Raw genomic sequence first — 20962 nt, 5'->3', positions numbered from 1 at the left:
TGCAGAACCACGAATAAATAAACACGCATCGTGGACAGAATGTCGTCTTTGATCAAGCCGGTCAATCGTTCATGGGTATCGTTCATTCATCATATCCGAATCTCTTCATCGTGCCGCTCGTCTAGTCCCCAGCTTTCCGGTAGCCAGGAACCCTCTGTTGCCCATCTCACCCCTCCAACCAATCCCCAATGATCCAAATATGATTCTCCCGTCCGGTGTCACCTCAACACCCGTCTCGGCTCCGTCTTCCGCAACCACAAAACAGACCTGTTCCACCTCGCCCGGGTGCAACATCGGCTTCGCGCTCCCGCTCGCCTCCCAATTACAGTCGCGATACCGCAGGCCAGGCTCCGTGTCCAAGACGACCTTCTCCAGCTGTACCACATCCTCGCTGCAGTTTTCCAGCTGTGCTTCCAGCACCCACCGCCCGTGTCCCTGGGTGTCCTCGGCCTTCAGCGAGCCCACTTTGGTGCGCACGATGAGTGATGCCTTGCAGATGAACTGGTACAGCTTGCGAAACGTTCTCGTGCGTCCGCTGGTCTCCGTCGCTTCGTAGTAACTCACTGTCACTGCGAGCACATGGTTCCCTTCCTCCTTAAGGTCAAAGGATACCACCTTCTGCATTGTATCGCCGGATTGTAGATCTGCTTCGGACTGGCTGTTGGGTGGACCGAGTTCAAGACGCTGTACAGCACCCATGCCTGGGGTCTTCATCTCTGCTTCAATGCGCACATCGCGAATATTCTTTGCGGCGTCGGGCGGTAGGTCATTGTTCGCACAAAGCGTACAGCTGAAAGTCTCGCCAACATATGCAGATCCGAACGATACCGGAAGGTTGACGACAGGACTGAGGAGGAAGGGGGTCGGGTTTGAGGCGACTTGGGAGTGGTACGCGAGTGAAGCCGGAATCGGAGCTGACTTGATAGATGCACCGACTGAAGATGGAGAGTCGATAGGATATTGCGTGACGAGAGATGGGCGTGAGAGTCTTTACAGCAATGATAGCACGTTAGCTACACGAAGCCTACCATACAACAGGGTTGCGAAGTCAATGGCTGGCTCACCGAAGGACCTTGAGGGAGATCGAATGGGGCTCCTTGATAGGATCGTGGGAGGGATATCTTTGATGGCTCATTTTGTCATATTTTACACAATTACGTATGAGTATATGTAAGGAACGCGACGTTTTGGTTTTGCGCGTCTTCAAGTTGTCTTGTACAGTATGTAGGTGAAATAAAGTGGCAGAATAAGCCGACCTGGAAATGCGACAAAGACACGATGCTTATCGATAAGACAGTCGGCCCCTCACTAACAAGCATGGCTTTGACCTACATACGAGTTCTCTGAGTACCTATGACACTACAGTATGAAACTATGAACAAAGGTGGTTTCATACATACTTTGAGTTTACAAATACATGACCCTTTTCGCTGTTAGTATCTACATCATTACGGGCGAATGTCATTGATCTGTCCCTAAGTATAGTAGTTCTGTCAGATAACAAATGTCCTGATAGCATCACCTTCTTCACTGCGATTGTCCTTGTTCTCGACCTGCAATAGAGTCATTTCTAAAAACAAATTTTGCAACCTACTGGAAAGCAGAAGTGCTATTCTTAATCGTTCCCGTATGATTGAACATGGTCGATGCGGGTTCCTACTCAACAGCGAGAAATCGTATATGAGACCTGAATCAACACCCTTCTTTCCGCGATGCAAACTGGAGCGTTCACGTACAGAGCCGATGAGTTCCATCTATAGCAGCTAGCTTTTTCTTTCAGTTTCGGACTGTGAACATGGCTGACTCCTTGTATAGGAAGAGTACAGACTAAAGTCCGGGTGGGGGAGGGACCTGGGAAATATTAGCATATATCAAGGGAAACGGAGATCTTGCAGAGTAAGAAGTAACATTCCCAGCATCTACTCTACGTACCGAGCCATAGCTACCTCCAGTTCCGGGTGGAGGCCCAGAAGGTGGAGGGGGTGGGGGTGCCGAGCTGGGCGGAGGAGGCGGAGGAGCCGCTTCACTTGGGGGCAGAGGTGGTGACGCCGATTGTCCAGTGGCGCCGGGAGCTCCGGGTGCTTGTGCTTGAGCCTGAGCCTGAGCACCGTAGTACTGTTGATACATAGCAACATAGCTGTGTCCAACGGTTAGTACGGAAATGTAAGAAACTGAGCATATCTGAGGAAACTAACTTAGCATAACCGCCATAGGCAGCGTAAGGGTCTGTGGTGCCATAGTACTGGGCGTACTGGGCGGCGTAGTCAGCGGCGTTAGTTGGGCTGCTCACGCCGGCAGCAGGTGCTGGGCTGTTGGCAGCACCGCCTGTGTTAGCTCCATAACCACCATATCCGCCGTAAGAACCACCATGTGAGCCACCGTGGGAATGGTTACGATCACCGCCGCCGTTGTATCGATCGCCTCCGTGACGGTCGCCTCCATGACGATCTCCTCCGTAGCGGTCACCGCCGTAGCGAGGCGGGCGGCTCTTGAACTCCTCATACTGTTCCTTGACATTGGCAATCAAGTCCTCACAGAGCTCTTTGGCCTTCTCGACCATGTTGGCGTCGGGTCCACTACAAATATGTCAGATTGAATGCTCTCGCATAAAAATGGCCGAACGTACGTGACGTGGAGGAACATATCCTCATCACTTTCATGGTTGGTAGCGGCCTCAAGGTATCCGGATCCTCGACCCTTGATCTGCACACGGCAGCCGGTCTCTTGCTGGATATGCTTGACATAAGCACCGCCATGTCCGACAACCTGAGCACGCAGGTTGAAACCATGCACAGGCTCCAAGCTTATCGGGATCTTCTCCTCGGGCCATTTACGCTATAGGCAAATTGTCAGCATCCACCCTATAACTCAATCGTGAAACCCTTACTCTTCCAAACTCGTCGCGCTCAACCTGCTCCTGATCTCGGCGGCGGAAACGTCTCTCGTCAACAAGCTGAGGAAGCTCCTGCTGGATGAGTTCGTTGATCTTGGCGACAGCGGCCTCAAGGCCAGCCTTGCTCGTGCTCGTGATGTGGAGGTACAGTGGGGGTTTCTATGGCCGGTTAGAACGATCATCGCCCGAGAAGACTGCTTTACTTACACCGGCCGTGGCCATGGTCTTGTTAGGATAGTAATTGCCCCGGGTGGTGATATCTTGCTAAGTCAATATGGCATCCTATGAAAGCATTAAAGGGACTGCGTACCGGCACCGGTTTCATCTTTGATCTAATCAAGCGGGAGTCAGCAGGAGAAACGAAGTGGATGTTGAAGCGAGCTATCAAGCTGTGTAAGCATGATGTTCTCGATTCAAGCGCAAAAGACAGTACGAAACAAGGCCTCTGGGAACATCAGTGCTTTAGAATCAGGAGTATTTACCATTTTTTGTGTCGCCCCCTTGGTCAGGAGGTAACGGTTCCTCAAGTCATTGACTTCGATATCTTGAATGTAGTCACCATCTGCAACGTACATCTCCGTATCGAGCGGAGGAGCTATCTTGTTCGAAGTCTGGGGAGTCGAAGTTGATCGCGGCGGTGGTGATTCGGTGTCGGCGGACCTGATGGGAGGGACGTCGACATGCTGAATTCCTTTACGAGCTTGAAGAGAGGCATTGATTCGAGCAGCAGCGGCAGCTATCGTCAATGTTAGTGGCCATTGTTGAAAAATCGAGTCGGCACAAAGTCTAAAACACGACGCCCAGAACAAATAGAAAATACATACCAGCAGCGGCAGCGGCATCAGTTGGAGACTTCTTCGTCTCGGGGGTTGCGTCTTTCGTGACGGGGCTACGGTCTCTGCCAGATTCAGAGCGACGCGACGGAGGAGAACGAGAGCGGCGGTCGAATCGCGATGTCCTCTTGGGTTCTGGTTCTGTTTGGTCGAAGCGCGAGCGCTTGACGGTTCGGCGTTCGGATTCATCCATACCGGGCGAGTTGTAAATATTGACAAATGCTTGTGATATTGGTTGAAATCTTTGCGCGTCGGAAGTCAAATTTTGAGAAGGAAGTGAAGCGTCGATTGTTTAGATCGTCGGTTGTCGATACGATTCCACCTAATGATGCCTGTCGGGGGAAAAAAACAGCAACCAGAATGTATATGTGTTGAAGTGGAGTAGCCGTTGATCGTCGAGGGAAGAGAAAGGCTGGTGCTTTCGACAGGCCTTATGCAGGCTAACTGCACGTCCTCTAACAACTACCGCCACATGTGGCGTATCAAGGTATCGCCTGTATGCTGTGCCTGTACCCAGAGCCTGCGAATGGTAGGAAGCTGAGTACTAAGTAATTGTTGAACTGCAACAATTGGTTCAGCACGACTATAAACTCAATAATCGGGCTTTATCAATTGACTGACCAAATATTTGGAGTAGCTTCATGTAGTTGAGTTATCTAATGTCTCGCCCTAGAACTAGTTTTTGTGAATACCTTAGGAGGCAAGTTTCATTGGACTATTGTGCTACCGGTGGGGTGAATTAGATCTGGGGAATCAAGCATTGATTACCATGTACTGTAATAGGAAGCGTGCATAAGCATGATTGAAGGACATGAACCCTCTTCTTTAACTTGAGTTATCTCTATAAGTAATGGGGTTTCTGCGTTTTTCCCTTCCTGTTCGTCTTTTCTTAGTTCTTATTGCCATTGCTTATTTGCATTCACCAACCAGTGTCAAAGCCAAATCAAGAATTGACCAAACCACACTTTCAAAACGGTGAAGTTGATGAAGCCATAGTGAAGAAGCTCCGAACTTGTGATGTTTACCTAGCATAAATGGTTTGCTACCAGTTTACTTTACTTGGATTCTGTTAACCGGATGCTTGCTTTAGCCATCAGGCCTAAATAATACATTCTCGTATGATGCGATATGTAACTTACCCTAAATTCCCTTAGTAGTGAGTCTGTCCGGGCAATGTTGACCAACTCCGAACAGCGGACCCCTGCCGAGCTGATCCGCGCCCCCGCAAAACAACTGCCCCCGTCCCCTCGCAGCCTCCGGTTACCGGCCTCTCCATGGCCCATTGATTTTTTCGGCATATTCCCTCGAGCTGTCTCTCACTGACCCTGAGTCACCTTCATCTTGTCTTCTCGCATTGAACAATTGCTATTTTCCCGCAAAAAAGAAGCTTCTTGTCCTGACTAGAGAACCGTTACTTGTTCTCACGTCTCTACAAGATGGCATCTCTGCGGTCGTTGACTGCTTCCCTTCGCTGGGTAGCCCCCGCGAGGGGCGTCGCCGCTGTGCGATATAGCTCTTCCTCGACCTCTGCCATCGCCTACAAGGCACTTCGTCGTCGCTCTGCTCCTCTTCCCGTGCGCGACAACCCTCCCGCCTGGTCCGCCCAGTCCGCCGTCTCCAACATCCTCTACGAGACCCCCGTTCCATCTACCGTTCCTCCTAAGCGACATATCCTCAACTGCCTTGTCCAGAACGAGCCCGGTGTTTTGTCCCGCGTCTCTGGTATTCTGGCTGCTCGCGGTTTCAACATTGACTCCCTTGTCGTGTGTAACACCGAGGTTGAAGATTTGTCCCGCATGACCATTGTCCTCACAGGTCAGGACGGCGTTGTCGAGCAGGCTCGCCGACAGCTTGAGGATCTGGTACCCGTCTGGGCCGTTCTCGACTACACCGCCGCTGCTCTCGTCCAGCGCGAGCTTCTCCTCGCCAAGATCAACATTCTTGGACCTGAGTACTTTGAGGAGCTTCTCAACCACCACCGTGAGATTGCTGCTGGCGAGTACGATGTCGACAACGCTCATGAGGCCATTGAGCGCAGCATCTCCGATACCGCCAAGGACTTCCACCCTAGCAAGTTGGCTGTCAGTCAGGCTCTCCGACACAAGCATGAGCATCTCAAGTCCATCACTTACTTTGCTCATCAATTCGGCGGTAAGGTTCTGGACATTAGCAACAGCAGCTGTATTGTCGAAGTGTAAGTCAATTGTCGCATTTGAGACCCTACAAGATACTGACACATCCTAGTTCCGCCAAGCAGTCCCGTATCGATTCGTTCCTCAAGCTTGTTGCCCCATTCGGCATCCTCGAGTCTGCTCGCACAGGTTTGATGGCTCTGCCCCGATCTCCTCTGAACGAGGCCAGCCAGGAGGCTGTCACTATGGAGGCGGATGATGTTGTTGATGCCAGCCAGCTCCCTCCCGGTTAAATCAGATACCTTTAGTTAGAGGCTCAGCTCGTGGCGTTTTCAAGGAAAGGATCTGGTATAATTGATATAATTCCAATGACTATTTTTTTTATATTCATGCGCCAAAGCTCCGCCTTCATCCCGTGCAGTAATCAGATAAAACCAGGCATCCCCGTGTCATAGTCGACTCGCTCTTAAAACTTACCCTTGTTCACAACGAAGCCTTCAAGAGCGGCTGGATCATGTTAGTAAGCTGTCTCGGAGATATATATCGTATAAACTTACAAAGAGCAGCCCAAAGGCGGTTCTCGGCTTCGGGGAAAACCAGAGATCGAGGGCTGTAGAAGACCTCGTCGGCAACCTCCTCAGGGTGGCGGGGCAAGCAGTGCATAAACTTCCAGTCAGCCTTGGCACCTCCTCGCTTAGCTAGGTCATTAGTGATTTGGAATCCAGCAAAGTCCTTGAGACGCTTCTGGGTATCAGCTTCTTGGCCCATGGAGACCCAGGTATCCGTGACCAGAACATTGGCATCCTTAACGGCCTCCTCGGGAACATTTGTCTCGATAAGCTTGCCGGGCGAGGAAAGGCCGTCACCGGCGGAGGTGATGAGCTGCCTCATAGCGTCGGGGATCTCATATCCTTTGGGAGCAGCGACTGAAATGTCAACACCCATCTTGACGCAGCCAATGGCAAGATCGAAAAGAACGTTGTTAGCATCGCCAACCCAGGCAACCTTGAGGCCATTCAGACCCAGAGTAGCCCCCTTAGAAGTAGATGCAGGGAAAGTCTCAGCAAGAGTCAGGAAGTCGGCAATAGTCTGAAGAGGGTGAAAGTCATCAGACAGAGCATTTATGACAGGGACACTTGAGTGCTTGGCCAGAGTAGCGACATCAGAATGAGGGCCAACGCGGGCAACCATACAGGAGGTCATGGATGAAATGACCTTTGAGGTGTCATAGAGTGATTCGTTCACCTTTTTATGTATTAGACTAGTCATCCATAATATGGGCTGAATACTTACACCCAACTGAATGTCGTCCTTGCCCAGAAACATAGGATGACCACCGAGCATTGTGACGGCAGCTTCAGTAGAAACTCGGGTACGAGTACTGCGCTTGCTGAACATCATAGCTACAGTCTTACCAGCAAGACCAGCATTCAGGTAGCTAGCAGGAGCTCCACCCTTGACGGCGATTTTCCGAGTGTTAGCATCACGAACGAGGTTTGCGAACTCAGTAGGAGTGAGATCAGCAATTGTCATAAGATGCCGTGGTGCCGTCGTAGCCTTCGTATAGGCTCGCTTTTGAAGGCCCGCAGCGGCTCCTCGAGCGATTCGGAAAGTTGAAGTCTTCATCGTGAGCTGTGTACGTGATGAATATGTGGATGAGAGGTTGCACAGTCTCGTATTGAGGCGGGTGGCTTGCAATTGAGTTGTTTTGGTAAATTAATTGTAGAAGACTGAAGTTTTTATTCAATCAACAACTAAAATAGGTCAAGATGAGTCGGAGGATGAAGAGTCACTATTGGACGATGTACTAGAACTGGGGATAGCTCTACTGACAGTGCGGGCTGTTTGTACCCGTCCTGCCGTCTCAACGACGAGTCACAAGCGGCAAGAGTGAGACTCCACTTTCTTTTCTTGTTACATGGCCGGTCTCGGGACAGTGTCTATAATACAACATGGACGGACGTGAGTCTGAGCAGACTGTACTCTGTAGTTGAGCATGTCTTGCATTACTCAAATTGCCAATATATGCGCTTCATGACTGACACTGAACGTGATTCATATCCAAAATTAATGACTGGGAGCTTCAAACATCTGTGTTACCAATGCGGAGCCTCCTTCTAAGCAAAAGCCGTTACCGGCACCTGAATTTGCAATGGTGATGGCCCTGTTGGTTGGTCCACAAAGCTTCCACTCAAGTCACTCGATCCACGCTAGATGCTGTGCATGGGCGATGGATGCTACTTGGCTCTCTGTGATTGCATTAAATATTGGGCTTCTGCCACAAAGACAGCACACCGATAAGACTGGCACTAATACCACCACCCGAACCTACCAAGGTGCATATTAACTCAGGGCAGCCTTGAAAGGGCACAGCTAAGTACACAGGTACATTGATGGAAACATGCTCTAGGCATAAATATCAAAAGTGTGGTGTAATTGAATAATTCATATTTCGTCCAAATTCGAAACCCAGGCATGCTGGTTTAATAGGCAAATGACGTCGTGTCCAAGATTCCCCAGGTCTCACCAGAGTCAGGCAGGGTGCCCGCTGAGGCTTGGTTCCTGGATTAGAAGGACACAAACCAATCAGAACACAATCCTCCACATCCTTATCAATCTCGCGCCTAATTAAACCCTGTGGAGGTGACTGACTTACCCCGTCGATGACGAGTCGCTTGCCCAACCTTAACTTCTTTGCTCTTACATCAACTCATTCAAGTCGTCCTGAATAATACCAACAACAATAACGACCTTCGAATACCTAGATTATTACATATCCTGTTCTCTCCCCCAGAACTGTGACATAGCCTCACCTGCGCCCGATGCGCGCATCGAATACTAATTAGGCGTTGTTCACTCTTCTCGATAACCCTACAATGCCAGCCGACGAAACCGAGCGACTCATGTCGCCAACGCGTGAGGAAGGGGAACCCACCGAGTCGTCACCTCTTCTGAACCGTACCGATGACGATCAAAACGCTGATGTTACGGAAAATGATGGAGATAGCGAACCTTCATCCCAACCCCAGTTTCCGGGTTGGAGTTTCTGGCCAAGACGTAACAAGAGCAGCACCAAATCGTCCTGGCGATGGCCTTCCATCATTGCCATGATTATTCTTGGCATAATTGTCATTCTCATCATAATTCTTGGCTTCCTTGTCCCTCCCGCCGTCAAGGAGTACGCCGAGAAAGCTGCTGTGGTTGAACCCACCAACCTGTCCATCGAAAACATCACCAGCGATGGCATCCGAGCGCGTATCCGCGCAAAGGTCTATCTTGACGGATCACGGGTTGACAACAAAAATTCTCGCCGCATCGGGAAAGCAGTGACCGGAATCATGCGGAAACTAGAGACAAAGGAAACCACCGTAAACGTCTACCTGCCCGACTACGCTGATGCTCTTGCCGGCACTGCTGTTATCCCTCCTCTGGTAGTTGATATTGTAAACGGCCATACCAACGAATTGGATTTCGTGGCAGAGGTCAACCCTGGAGATGCCGAGCATATCCGCAAGATCGCGAATGATTGGCTGGACGGAAACCTGAACAAGCTCAAGGTGGTGGGCAAGACCAAGGTTCACCTTCAGTCGGGAGTCTTCCCACTTGGGTCTCATGATGTGGCGGAATCTATGGTTTTTGAAGGTCAATCTCTCTACCGTTCCTTTGCCTCCTTGTTTCTAGGAAAGAAATCACTACTTTAATCAGACCAAATATTCACATCTAGAACTTGACTGACACCATCATAGCCAATGAGATCCCGACCATGCCAAAGTACAACATAGAACGGATGGATCTTCACGATCGTCCGGTTGATGGTCACGGACGCGAAGTCATCGAGGCCGATGTATCTTTGAAGGTCCACAACGATTACCCCATATCATTCCAAGTGCCGACTCTTGGTTTTGAAGTTTTGGTCCCCAACTGCGACTCAACATTGCCGTCTATCAGTGTTGCAGATGCTATTACCGACCTTATTGACGTCAGCGCTGAAGCAGATGTTCGTGCCAGCGCCAAGGGAACTATTCGTGACATTCCGGAATCCCTCATCAAAGCGTGCCCTCACTCTGAGTCGTCCCCCTTGGACAACTTTATGGATCGTTACTTGCATGGCGAAGATGCCAAAGTCTTGGTTAGGGGAAAGAAACTCAACGACACCAACACTCCAGAGTGGATTTCAGATATCCTTGAGAGTATCACGGTTCCTGTCGACTTCCCTGGACGGTCGTTTGACAGCCTAATTCGTAATTTCTCCTTGAGCGACGTCGACTTTAAGCTGCCAGACCCTTTCGCCGATGTGGATGATCCTGATGGCGAGCCTAAGGTTTCTGGTACTGCGCAAGTACTTGCAGCCCTCCCACCCGAGCTGAATGTAAACCTAGGGGTGGACCAGATTCGCTCCAACGCTGATCTATTCTACAAGAAGCGCAAAATGGGCGAGTTGAACCTGCGTCACTGGCAGGATGCCAACTCAACACGGATTCATGACGATGAGAATAACGAGACTCTACTCAACATCACATCGCGGCTGGTTGATGTTCCCCTAACGATCACCGATGGTGATGTATTCAGCGAAGTTATGCAAAAGCTACTGTTTGGTGGCGGTGATATCACGCTCGACATCAAGGCCGAAGTCGATGTCAAGGTCAAAACTGTCCTCGGAATCCTGACGGTAAAGAAGGTCCCCGCCGAGGGCAAGATTCCAGTAAACGGTCCGTCATCGCTCTGGTAATCTCTTGCATCCCCCATGAGGATGAATAATCCTTGTTTACACTTTGAAGTATTTTCATAACACGCCTCACAGTCGCATCGAGAGCCAATGCTAACTCAACTTAAGGATTCCCCGGTAACGCGCTTGGTAAACTCAAACCTGAGGTTGGCGAGATCGAAATTCTGGAAACGACAGAATCAAGCATTCAAATGAGAGCCCTTGTCAACATCACAAACCCTACACCTTATGCAGCTTCTATCCCTTACCTCAGCGTGCACATTCTACACGACGGCAAACTCCTTGGCGAAGCTGTATCGAGGAACGTCGCTTTCAACCTTGGGAAAAACACAAATCTTCCCGTTCATGCACTCTGGGACCCTCTACGGCTTGGCGGCGAGGATGCACATGAGATTGGCCGCAATCTCCTATCAGATTACGTATCCGGTGAGAACACGACTTTGACGGCGCGAACACATAAGAAAAGTATCCCGAACGTTCCTATAATAGGCAAAGCTTTGTCAAAGATCAACATCACCCTTCCCGCGCCACGAATAACGGTCCCTGGCGAGGACGGACAAGATGGTGAGAAGCCACGCTTTATTGCAGACGCTACCTTCCACCTCTTTTCGTCGACAGCCAGCTTTACACTTCTTTCTCCCCTATTATATAATACTTTATACATAGAACACATCAACGCTACTGCTCTTTACAACCACACGGAGCCCATTGGCCAGATTGTACACGATGAGCCGTTTCCAGCAACACCAGGACGTTCTCAGACTCCGCGGCTCCCTGTGGAATGGTCTCCCAGCCGCGTGGGCTACGGCAAGCTCAAGGAAGCACTAGGTGGATCGCTCAAGCTAGATGCCGTAGCCAACGTCACGGTTAGGCTAGGCAGCTGGACTGAAACGCTTTATTACAGAGGGAAAGGTATCGGAGCCAAGGTTGGCCTATAGACAACTGATTCGAAATATCTTTATACAGAAATGCTTGGAGTTTGGGGTTCTTCTGATCGGTGGGACAACCTGGGTCCCTTAAGGCGCACAACTAGAAACAAAGACCTAGGATATACGAAATTGATTCTCTCTTTATTGACACGCATAATAATGTTCTAAGCTACACTTGATAGTACAAAATAAAACCCAGATTACACTACGGCCATTCCGTGAACTGGCCCAACCACAATGCGTACAAAGACAAGCACAAAGACTTGACAATCCCTATGTTCGTCGCAACTCCTGCACAGCAGGGAATTGTTCTTGAGCCAGTAGTAGCAACCATTGAAGTATAAAAGGTCTCGAATGAGCCGGCATTAGTTTGACCACCAGCAATCATCTTCAACTTGCAAGTCAAAAAGAAGCCAGAAACAGTCTCCCAGGTAAGCCCACAAACTACGAAACAACGCTAACACTACTCTAGACACAATCAGTTCAACAGTCAACATGTCTTCTCAAACTTCTACAAAGAAGGACACTGTCGAGATCGGCAACAGCAAGACCCTTGAATCTTCAATTCCCAAACCCTTGAAAACTCCCTCAGCAAAAGAGCCAGCCAAAAAGTCAGCCGAACCAGGCTGTGGATGGGATGGTTGGGGCTCTCAACGCAGAGATAGAACAGACAATGGAGGAGATGAAGACCGTCTGGGAAGTGGTTGACGATGAAAATGAGGAGCTCTACGTGGGCCCGGAATGGATTTGAGAGGCGATGCGGGATTCACTTGAAGCCCAAATTCGGAGAACTCGAAGTCGGGCAAACGTAGACTTTTACGAAAGAAAGGTGGTCTGAGACGAAAGTAAAAGGCCCTAGACATAGTTAGTCCGCATGGTACAGAACATACCTGAATCTAAATCTTTCTTTTCACATATTGATATCGGCCCTCACCGTGACCACAATCGTGATACTAGAAAACTTGGCTGCTGAAATCATAAGACATGAACCCCTTACCACAGTTTAGATAAGACTCTTAGGGTATCTAAACTTGGAAGTAAGTCGGCTCGTCTAACCATAGTCTCACAGTGTCAGCAGGAAATAAAATCTCAAAGGAAAGCACGCGAGTAAAGGGTAAAAGCACCTTTTTTGATCTGAAATGTCCATTGTCGGTATTACTATTCGCAACCTCCCATAAAGTAAAACATCCTGTGATAAAAAGTGAATTATGCAAGTCGTACGCCGGCTTCCTTTCGCTTCTTGAGCTGCTGCTGGGCTGCTAGACTCATACCGGCAGATTGGCTTGCGTCAAACATGCTCTGTGATTCGCGGCGCTTCTCGTCCTCGATCTTCTTGAGACGCTTCTCTGTCTTGCCCTTGCCACTGCCCTTGCCGTGGAACTGGTGACTAAGGTGCTTGAATGCCTCCTTGGTGTCGAGGGCACGGCCTTCGTCGTCGGCGTACTTGAGATTGACATTGGGCTTGTATCCAGTCGCGTACAACTCTGCCAAGCGCTTCGCTTGCTGCTGATCACGCCAGTTGTTCTGATGGCGAGCGTATTCCTCGCGTTCGCGTACTGACATTTTGTCGAGTTTGCCGCTCTGGCGATCGCGCTCACGCTGACGACGGGTCTGCTCGTCCAACTCTTCTTCCAGAAGACGTTTCTTGGTGAGGAAGTCTTCTCGGTTACGTAGACTACTGTACTCTTCGTCGCCTTTTGCTTCTTTAACAAGACCGCGTTCCCTGAGCAGGGCCAGAGTCGCACCCATGCCGCCCCCGACAGCCTTTTCTTCCTCAACGGCACCCGTCTCCTCCGTTTCCTCGATGGCTGATGTCTGAGGCATTTCTTCTTCGACCTCTTGAGCATCGTCGCCCATGGGGTGATCCTCGTCGGGTTCTGGCGACTTTGATACAGTCCTTGGTCTTCTGGGCTTGCGCTCTTCATTGTCGCCAGGCTTACTCAGGCCAGCAACGAATTCCGAGACTTCTCCGAGAACAAGGCCTCCCTCTTGCTCCGCCACTGGCTCTGGCTCATCCGCGTCCTCTTTAAGAAGCTTGGCAATATCTTCGGGTCGGGTCTTCTTGCGTTTCTTCAAGGCGTTCTTTCGTTGAATTGCTAGTGTTGCTTGAAGATCGTCGTCGTCCACAAATGTATCATCGGCTACCTTTCGCTTCTTAATAGTCGTGCTCTTTGAGTCGATGTCCATGGAATCACCTGCGGGTTCTGTTTCGACAGGGAAAAGGTCGTCGTCGTCAGTAGGCTTTTGTCTGGTACCCTTCTTGTTCTTCTTCTTCTTGGGTTTCTTGACTTTGATCTGTGAAGGATCAAGGTAGTCTGAAGAAATAGGGGCATCGCCTGTAGGTTGAATGGTTAGCATGGAGTGATTGAGCAAAGTGGGCAAAGGTGGCTTACCAATGATATCGTCCAGACTGACATTTTGCCCACTCCTTGTTTTGTCGACCGGTTTGTCCAAGATATCTGAGAGCTCTGCAATTACACCGCTTGTGTCGAGTGTGAACTTTTTAGACTTTTTGCCGTCAATCTCCTCATCGTAGTGTGATAGAATACCACGCTCGCCCTCTTCATCATCATCCAGAGGGTTGTAGCCAGGCTTCTTTTTCTTGGTGTCGAGTCTGTCGGCGAGTTTCTCGGCCTCGCGCATGTCGAGGTTCTCCAACTCATCTCCTTCGGCCTCGTTTTCATCTATGGTTGTATCTTTGAGAGTGAGAATCTGTTCGTCGCCATCAAGGAAACCCGCAGTGTCGTGTCCAACTTTGATACCTGCAAGGTCCTTGGAAGTATACTGAACGGCAGCAGCAGCTTCAGCCTCAGCAGTGGCGAGCTCTTCCTCCAACTTTCTGACTTTGGCGATGTTCTTCTGTCGCTTCTTTTGACCAATGAGCCAATCTTTGGCGCTGAGATCACCACCTTCTTCGGCCTCTCCGAAGCCCTTGCCTTCCAGTACTGCATTGCGTTGCGCCTGCTCTCGCGCTTTTCGAACGGCTGCAGCTTTCTCTTCACGCTTCTTCTTGGCCTTTTCGGCTTCCATCACTTTGTTGTAATTGTCGTAGGCCTGAGCCTGTCGGCTCTCGAGGGTGCTTGGCGCGTCGCCATCGGCATACATTGATTCATTTTGGGTGGTGTTATCTCCTGGCACGGGCAAAGGCTTCATGCCCAGGGAGATACGGATTCGGTTCGTCTCTTCTATCGTAGCGGCGTCCATCTTGTCTGCGATGATGAAGAGGTTATCTTTTAGAGGTAGGCAGAAAGGTACCTGCCCTCCATGTTAGTAGTTGACCCACATGGAATCTTATCATCACGTGTGTTGATAAGATACTTCTAGAACGGCCAAGATCTGGTGTATCGATATGTACCTCTCTCTAGTGATTCAACACTGGGCAACCCACTTCTACAAGTAAAAATGGAAACAGTTCCTCAGTTTCTGAATTTCATGGTGTAAGAATAAGCGATCTATAACTTTACTCTACAGCACTATGAATTAACATTCTTATTTCGTCTCTTGCTTCTGCGGATAGTAGTGCTGAGTTTTCTAAGCATATGTGAGCACGGATCACTTTCAATGTACGCGACTCGCAAGTACGCGACCGGTGGACCCAGAAGTGAAGGATGGAAAGCCCCGAGGTTAGACCGAATTATGTAATCCACCTTCTGCTGAAAAAACTTCCATGTATTTAAATCTTGCGATGGCCGCCCGAATTTTACTTTTTTTTTCTTCCTTAAGCAAACACGGATCTGTGCTTTGCGATCCTCTGCCCTTTCGGGGGTCAGGGTCGATTGCTCTGCAGCTCGATAACTTATAAGGAGCCATCAACTTGTTATGGTGTCAATTTTCCTATCGACAGGTCCAAGAGTAACAGTTGCCTTAGCCGCTTTATTCGTTGCTCCTCGGAGCAGCTTGAGTACTGGGGCTTTTGCAACGAGACGCTATATTCCACCCCCCTTTTCCGAGACCGTTGGTTAGTGAGGTTGGGGAAAACCATGGCCTACCTACATATCTTGTTATCTTAAAATCGCTTGTGATGTTGTGTCTCGTGCTTGTAATTCCACTTGTCGCGATGTGCCTGAATGAAGGGTCGTCAAACTTTTTTGGCGGGCCTACATTGGGTTGCCGAGCAACGACTGCAAACCAGTCTTGGCCTGCGACCTCCAGAAGTCATGATGGAATCATAGCATAGGCATGATGCCTTTTGCCATAAGGTTGACATTTGGGCCTCATTCTGTGTAGTGCGGCTCCGGACCTGTATCGAGAAATAAATGATGCTGCCCTGGTCCAATCTAACTTGTGACGAAAACATTTTTCATCATCTACGGCCCGTCTTCGGGTTTTGTACCAAGAACCGACTAGAGCACACCATGATACTGGGGTCTTGTTCTTTTGTCGTCACAGGCTTATCCAATATTGCGACCACAGGGTAGGTCGGGGACTTTGATGATATGATGTGATTGAGGTTTTCCTAAGCTGAATAATGATGGCGTCGTACAACAGCCGATAACCGAGCGGAACTTGCATGCAGAGTACGGACATCCATACAAATTCTATGCATAAGACTCGGGCTGTACTCGGCGCTTCAAGGCACGCGCACTTGATCCGTCCACTACCGATGCTTGCAGTCTGGGGATTTGGTAACGTTTTCCTAGTTTGGATGTAATCCGGGGTTGTAGAGTTGAGCACCTATGCATCGTAAACTGTGATAGTGTGGGGAGACGACCACGGCACGAACCGTAGGATCAGTCTAGAGGTGCGGCTATCGTTAAAGCAAAGCTCGGCTGGCATGTGAATACCTTTGTAGTTAGGTTTGACTGGTTATGGATGATTTACCAGACTTGAAACCCCCTACCTACCTATTAGAGGTAGTCCTAGAGGTTGTTTACCCCACACTCTTGTTAGTGAACTCATCGTCAATTTGGAGAAAGGCGTCTGTCACAAGAGCTCATAGTCACCTGCTACTGATTATACCACATTAGTAGGTAACCAAAGGACTTGTTTAAATTATGTCTCATGGTGTTGCCTGTGAGAGGAGCACTGGACTATTGAGGTTCGAGAGGTCACTGTAGATCCAACTGCAACCAACTTACACCGTCTTTCTAAGCGAGGAGATGCCAGCGAACATAGTGAACAACACCACCTTTTGTTAACTACATTAAACTGCTGGTCTTCAACTCGGCCTCATTCTAATTATTCGGCCCTTTGAACCACACCGCACTATACCTTAAAGGCCTACATCCGTTCTCCACGACCGCTTCAACCTCCGTCCTTCCATATTGGGCATCTAAGAATCATACCCCAGACATCATCGACTTCATAGTACTGAATAATTTTAGTAGCAGAGTCGACATGCCGGCTCTCTATAAAATATCGACAATGGATCCTTTCGATGTTGAAGATGCAGTCTCATCACTCTCGTCCAACTCTACCGTTTCTTTGATACAGCCCATCATGTACTTCGTTTCTACCGCTCTCCTCTTCGGCTCCTTCGCTTTACAAAGTGTCCTGGGCCGACCGGCTTTACAAGAACGACAATCTTCTCTTGATTCCTTTATCAAGTCCGAGAGTTCGGTTGCTATTGAGCAACTCCTCTGCAATATCGGTTCTGATGGTTGTCACTCCCAGGGTGTTGCTTCTGGTGTTGTTATTGCATCTCCAGATACCGATGACCCTGACTGTAAGTGAAACTTACAAGCCAATCTTGGATAAAGATGTCTTGAAACAATCGCTGATAATTGATAGACTTCTTCACTTGGACTAGAGATGCTGCTCTTGTCTTCAAGTATGTTATAGATAGGTTCATCAACCAATACGACGCTGGTTTGCAGATAAAGATTCAGCAATACATCGCATCTCAAGCCAAGCTTCAGGGAGTCTCTAACCCTTCTGGATCCCTTTCCGACGGCTCTGGTCTAGGAGAAGCCAAATACGAGGTTGATCTCAGCCCCTTTACTGGTGGTTGGGGTAAGTGCTGATTCATATGCATGCTCTTACAACTCACGACTAACAATTGTAAAGGCCGACCCCAGCGAGATGGCCCAGCTCTTCGAGCCACTGCCATAATCACTTATGCTAACTGGTTGATCGATAATGGATACACTTCCACCGCTTCTGACATTGTTTGGCCTGTTGTTCGTAACGATCTTAACTATGTAGCCCAATACTGGTAAGCACACGCCTTCTATTTCTGAGACCAACTCTGACAACCACAGGAACCAAACCGGCTTCGACTTGTGGGAGGAGGTCAAGGGAAGTTCATTCTTTACAACTGCTTCTCAATACCGAGGTTCGTATATGAGCTCTATACTACTACTGTGATACATATGCTGATAGACGTACCGCAGCTCTTACTGAGGGCGCCGCTCTGGCCAAGAAGCTGGGAAAGCCAGGAGACAACTATGCCGCTATCGCACCCCAGGCCCTTTGCTTCTTGCAAACCTACTGGATTCCCTCTGGCAAATATGTTGATTCCAACAGTACGTATTGCCCAATTTGTCTTTGCACATGACCATGCACGTTGCTCACAAATTTCACAGTTAATGTCAACGATGGACGTACTGGAAAGGACGCAAACAGTATCCTCACATCTATTCACAACTTCGACCCTTCTCTGAGCTGCGATGCCGCCACTTTCCAACCCTGCAGTGACAAGGCACTCGCCAACCACAAGGCTGTCACCGATTCTTTCCGCTCATGGAATATCAACAAGGGTATCTCACAGGGAAGTGCCGTATCTGTTGGAAGATACATCGAAGATGTCTACTACAACGGTAACCCCTGGTACCTTGCCACCCTCGCCGCGGCCGAACAACTCTACGATGCGCTTTATGTCTGGAAGCAAAAGGGATCCATCACTGTTAGCGACGTTTCTCTCTCGTTCTTCAAGGATCTTGTCTCTGGAATCTCCACTGGTACTTACGCTAGCGACTCTGCTACCTTCAAGAGCATCACCGATGCCGTCTCCAAGTATGCCGATGGATATGTGAGCATCGTCCAGAAGTATGTTGGTGACAACGGCGCCTTGGCAGAGCAGTTTGACAAGAACAACGGACGTCCCCTTTCTGCCACGGACCTGACCTGGTCGTACGCCGCTTTCCTCTCTGCAGCTGACCGCCGAGCCGGTATTGTCCCTCCTTCTTGGGCGAGTGGCGCAGCTGCTGTTCCTCAGCAGTGTGGAACCCAGACCGTTGCAGGCTCATACTCGCTCGCCACTGCTACCTCGTTCCCACCATCGCAGACACCCAAGGGTGGTGCTCCATCCCCCACAGGCACTCAGCCTTCGACTTCACCTACTGCTTCACCTACTTCTTGTCCTATCGCAACTTCAGTTGCTGTCACCTTTGTTGAGACAGTTACCACCAACTTCGGCGAGACCATCAAGATTGTTGGCAATATCCCCGCTCTTGGTAACTGGGACACTTCGAAGGCTGTTGCTCTGAGTGCCTCTGACTACACCTCTTCCAACCCCGTGTGGAAGGCAACCATCTCTCTCACTGCTGGACAAGATATCCAGTACAAGTACATCAATGTTAAGAAGGATGGTTCAGTCACCTGGGAGAAGGACCCTAACCGCACGTACACTGTTCCCAAGACATGCGCTACAAAGGCCACTAAGACGGATAAGTGGCAGTCTTAAGAAACTGCACCGCATGTTATCTTTGGGTTATTGAGAGTACTGAGTGGGTTGTCTAGTATATTGCTTTTGTCAAGCTGAGGTGATGGGGTAATATGTTTCTCGCAGGGAGAAATGATATACATGCATGAGGCTATATTGGAATGACTAAACTCGTTATCTTGACTTCTCGGTCCTTACTCCTTATTCATCTCCTGCCAGCTTATTTGGTGAATGCCGGATCCAGTCAGTGATTACTACGTGATGGCCAAGAATTGTCTCTCAAAGAGTGTACTCAACTGTAGATATTGGACTTTGAACATTGTATTCATATAGTTATGTTGATTCTATGCTTGACCTGACCACTTCCAAACCCATAATAAGCAGACATGCTGATACCTCATCCGTTCTCGCCACCTCTTCTACCTTATTCTTGATAGCAAGGCCCCAAGTTGCAGTTCTTGATATATCCCAACCCTTTGCTATGCACATGCCATTCTCGTATCAATCCACGCTTCGCTGTTGGCTATTCCTTTACGCAAACTCGTCATCAGCCTCCTCAATCTGGTTCTTCACACGGACCAAGACCGTTGTCTTCCACTTATCCAACTTGCTGATCTGGTCGAATTGGTACAGACGGTCGGTGAACTGCTCCTGGCTCTTGGCTTCGATAGCCTCGCACAAGTCGCATAGGAGCTGGTGCTCTCGCTGAGCGCCGAATGAGGGGTCCATATCGCGGTACTTCTCGAGGGCGCGCTGAGCAGCGACGAGATCGCCGCTGGCAAGGTGGCAGATGCCTGCCTTGAGCAGGTAGTCCTTGACGCTGTACTTCATGAGGTTGTTGTTGATTGACTGCTCAGCCACCTTTTCGTACTTTTCGATGGCCTTGTAGTAGTCACCCTCGAGGGCGGCCACATCGGCAACCTTGAGCCATAGCTTGTTGGCAAGACTTTTTTTGGTCAGTATTATATGCAAACAGAACCAGTGTGTCTGACTTACGCAGCTGCGTTATCGCCCTCGTACCAAGTGGCAGCGAGTTCGTAGCTTTCAATCGCGCTCTTCGCATCACCAAGATCCACCTCATACAGCTCACCAAGGTTCTCCTTGTGAGAGGCTGCGCGACGGAAGTTGCCCTTGGCGCAGTATCGATCGACAGCAACGTTCAAGCATCTCGCGGCAGCCTGTGGGTCGTCTTTGCGGTAGGCCTTAAATGCATCGACGAGGGTGTTGGCGGCATCGTCGGGCTCCTTGAGCTTATCGGTTTGGACCTGCGCGGCTTGTTCGAAAGCCTTTCCGGCCTCGAGGTCTACAGTCACACATCGTCAGCTTCCGTTTCAGAATGGAAATGTTGAGACAAAGCGGAAAAAGGCATACTCTGTTGTTGCATCTTGAAGGCATTGGCGGCCTGGGTAAAGAGATCGGCAGCCTCTTGGTACTTATCCTCTCGCCCTCCAAAGAAGCTGAAGCCACCACCGGCGCTCTGGAGCTGCTTCTGAGCCTGAACATTGCGATGCGTCAGCAAAAGATCGTTTCTAACGGTCAAGACACGGATCAAGGCGGGGGAGGGGTTGCTGCGGAACCTTTTGGAGGAGAGCTCGAGGGTCTTGCGCCATGATTGTGAGATTTCGTATAAGGGGGTATCAAGGAAGAGTTGTAATGAAAAAAAAAAGGTGAAAAAGTGCCACGTTGAAGTTATCAAGAGCTGACTGATGGTTGTAAGTAAAGATGTCGACTGGTGTTGCGGCGTGGTTGGCGGCTGAGCTATGACGACGGGGGTCGCCTGAGCCACAGTACTGTAGCAGTTTTAGTGGGCCACAGGCTAGGTTCTGTTACATCTCAGGTAGCGTAT

The 20962-nt window shown here is 49.6% G+C and overlaps 8 protein-coding genes across 8 annotated transcripts; 3 read left to right on the top strand and 5 right to left on the bottom strand.

Moving 5' to 3' along the window:
• Positions 1-105: 105 nt before the first annotated feature.
• FGSG_12900 (uncharacterized protein) lies at positions 106-1135 on the bottom strand (the record flags this gene model as incomplete). Its single annotated transcript, XM_011326632.1, has 2 exons — positions 106-988; positions 1065-1135. The coding sequence occupies 2 exons, from the start codon at positions 1133-1135 to the stop codon at positions 106-108; spliced, it is 954 nt and encodes a 317-aa protein (XP_011324934.1).
• Positions 1136-1551: 416 nt separating this feature from the next.
• On the bottom strand, positions 1552-4070 carry FGSG_12899 (uncharacterized protein). Its single transcript, XM_011326631.1, has 9 exons — positions 3718-4070; positions 3376-3629; positions 3204-3225; positions 3101-3153; positions 2888-3052; positions 2627-2835; positions 2196-2576; positions 1933-2137; positions 1552-1851 (listed from the first exon to the last, which is right to left on the bottom strand). The coding sequence occupies exons 1-9, from the start codon at positions 3917-3919 to the stop codon at positions 1828-1830; spliced, it is 1515 nt and encodes a 504-aa protein (XP_011324933.1). The 5' UTR covers positions 3920-4070; the 3' UTR covers positions 1552-1827.
• A 948-nt stretch (positions 4071-5018) lies between these two features.
• Positions 5019-6250, top strand: FGSG_06282 (acetolactate synthase small subunit). Its single transcript, XM_011326630.1, has 2 exons — positions 5019-5920; positions 5971-6250. The coding sequence occupies exons 1-2, from the start codon at positions 5163-5165 to the stop codon at positions 6149-6151; spliced, it is 939 nt and encodes a 312-aa protein (XP_011324932.1). The 5' UTR covers positions 5019-5162; the 3' UTR covers positions 6152-6250.
• Positions 6251-6324: 74 nt separating this feature from the next.
• On the bottom strand, positions 6325-7484 carry FGSG_06281 (ornithine carbamoyltransferase; the record flags this gene model as incomplete). Its single annotated transcript, XM_011326629.1, has 3 exons — positions 6325-6365; positions 6416-7073; positions 7152-7484. The coding sequence occupies 3 exons, from the start codon at positions 7482-7484 to the stop codon at positions 6325-6327; spliced, it is 1032 nt and encodes a 343-aa protein (XP_011324931.1).
• A 1250-nt stretch (positions 7485-8734) lies between these two features.
• Positions 8735-11522, top strand: FGSG_06280 (uncharacterized protein; the record flags this gene model as incomplete). Its single annotated transcript, XM_011326628.1, has 4 exons — positions 8735-9500; positions 9605-10567; positions 10693-11148; positions 11251-11522. 4 exons carry the CDS (start codon positions 8735-8737, stop codon positions 11520-11522), a joined length of 2457 nt encoding a protein of 818 aa, XP_011324930.1.
• Positions 11523-12719: 1197 nt separating this feature from the next.
• Positions 12720-14717, bottom strand: FGSG_06279 (uncharacterized protein; the record flags this gene model as incomplete). The annotated part of the gene is made up of 2 exons (XM_011326627.1): positions 12720-13849; positions 13907-14717. The coding sequence occupies 2 exons, from the start codon at positions 14715-14717 to the stop codon at positions 12720-12722; spliced, it is 1941 nt and encodes a 646-aa protein (XP_011324929.1).
• A 2235-nt stretch (positions 14718-16952) lies between these two features.
• Positions 16953-19137, top strand: FGSG_06278 (glucoamylase precursor; the record flags this gene model as incomplete). Its single annotated transcript, XM_011326626.1, has 6 exons — positions 16953-17178; positions 17244-17465; positions 17520-17667; positions 17714-17787; positions 17846-17977; positions 18038-19137. The coding sequence occupies 6 exons, from the start codon at positions 16953-16955 to the stop codon at positions 19135-19137; spliced, it is 1902 nt and encodes a 633-aa protein (XP_011324928.1).
• A 255-nt stretch (positions 19138-19392) lies between these two features.
• Positions 19393-20840, bottom strand: FGSG_06277 (uncharacterized protein). The gene is made up of 4 exons (XM_011326625.1): positions 20694-20840; positions 20488-20611; positions 20113-20419; positions 19393-20062 (listed from the first exon to the last, which is right to left on the bottom strand). The coding sequence occupies exons 1-4, from the start codon at positions 20724-20726 to the stop codon at positions 19648-19650; spliced, it is 879 nt and encodes a 292-aa protein (XP_011324927.1). The 5' UTR covers positions 20727-20840; the 3' UTR covers positions 19393-19647.
• Positions 20841-20962: the final 122 nt, after the last annotated feature.

Source organism: Fusarium graminearum, chromosome 3 (assembly GCF_000240135.3).
Source record: "Fusarium graminearum PH-1 chromosome 3, whole genome shotgun sequence".
Taxonomy (NCBI): Eukaryota; Fungi; Ascomycota; class Sordariomycetes; order Hypocreales; family Nectriaceae; genus Fusarium; species Fusarium graminearum.
Note: the sequence above shows the minus strand (reverse complement) of the source record. Positions and strands in the feature narration are given on the sequence as shown.

What these genes read in the sequence shown, in the direction of transcription:
- FGSG_06277 (XM_011326625.1), bottom strand. Translation starts at nt 20,726, where the DNA reads ATGGCGCAAGACCCTCGAGCTCTCCTCCAAAAG. An exon ending in CTTCAAGATGCAACAACAGA is followed by an intron (nt 20,420 to 20,487) that starts GTATGCCTTTTT and finishes GTGTGACTGTAG; the next exon opens with ACCTCGAGGCCGGAAAGGCT. An exon ending in GAGGGCGATAACGCAGCTGC is followed by an intron (nt 20,063 to 20,112) that starts GTAAGTCAGACA and finishes GACCAAAAAAAG; the next exon opens with TCTTGCCAACAAGCTATGGC.
- FGSG_12899 (XM_011326631.1), bottom strand. Translation starts at nt 3,919, where the DNA reads ATGGATGAATCCGAACGCCGAACCGTCAAGCGCTCGCGCTTCGACCAA. An exon ending in AGCGCGACGAGTTTGGAAGA is followed by an intron (nt 2,836 to 2,887) that starts GTAAGGGTTTCA and finishes ATTTGCCTATAG; the next exon opens with CGTAAATGGCCCGAGGAGAA. An exon ending in GCCTATGGCGGTTATGCTAA is followed by an intron (nt 2,138 to 2,195) that starts GTTAGTTTCCTC and finishes CGTTGGACACAG; the next exon opens with CTATGTTGCTATGTATCAAC.
- FGSG_06282 (XM_011326630.1), top strand. Translation starts at nt 5,163, where the DNA reads ATGGCATCTCTGCGGTCGTTGACTGCTTCCCTTCGCTGGGTAGCCCCC. An exon ending in AGCAGCTGTATTGTCGAAGT is followed by an intron (nt 5,921 to 5,970) that starts GTAAGTCAATTG and finishes GACACATCCTAG; the next exon opens with TTCCGCCAAGCAGTCCCGTA.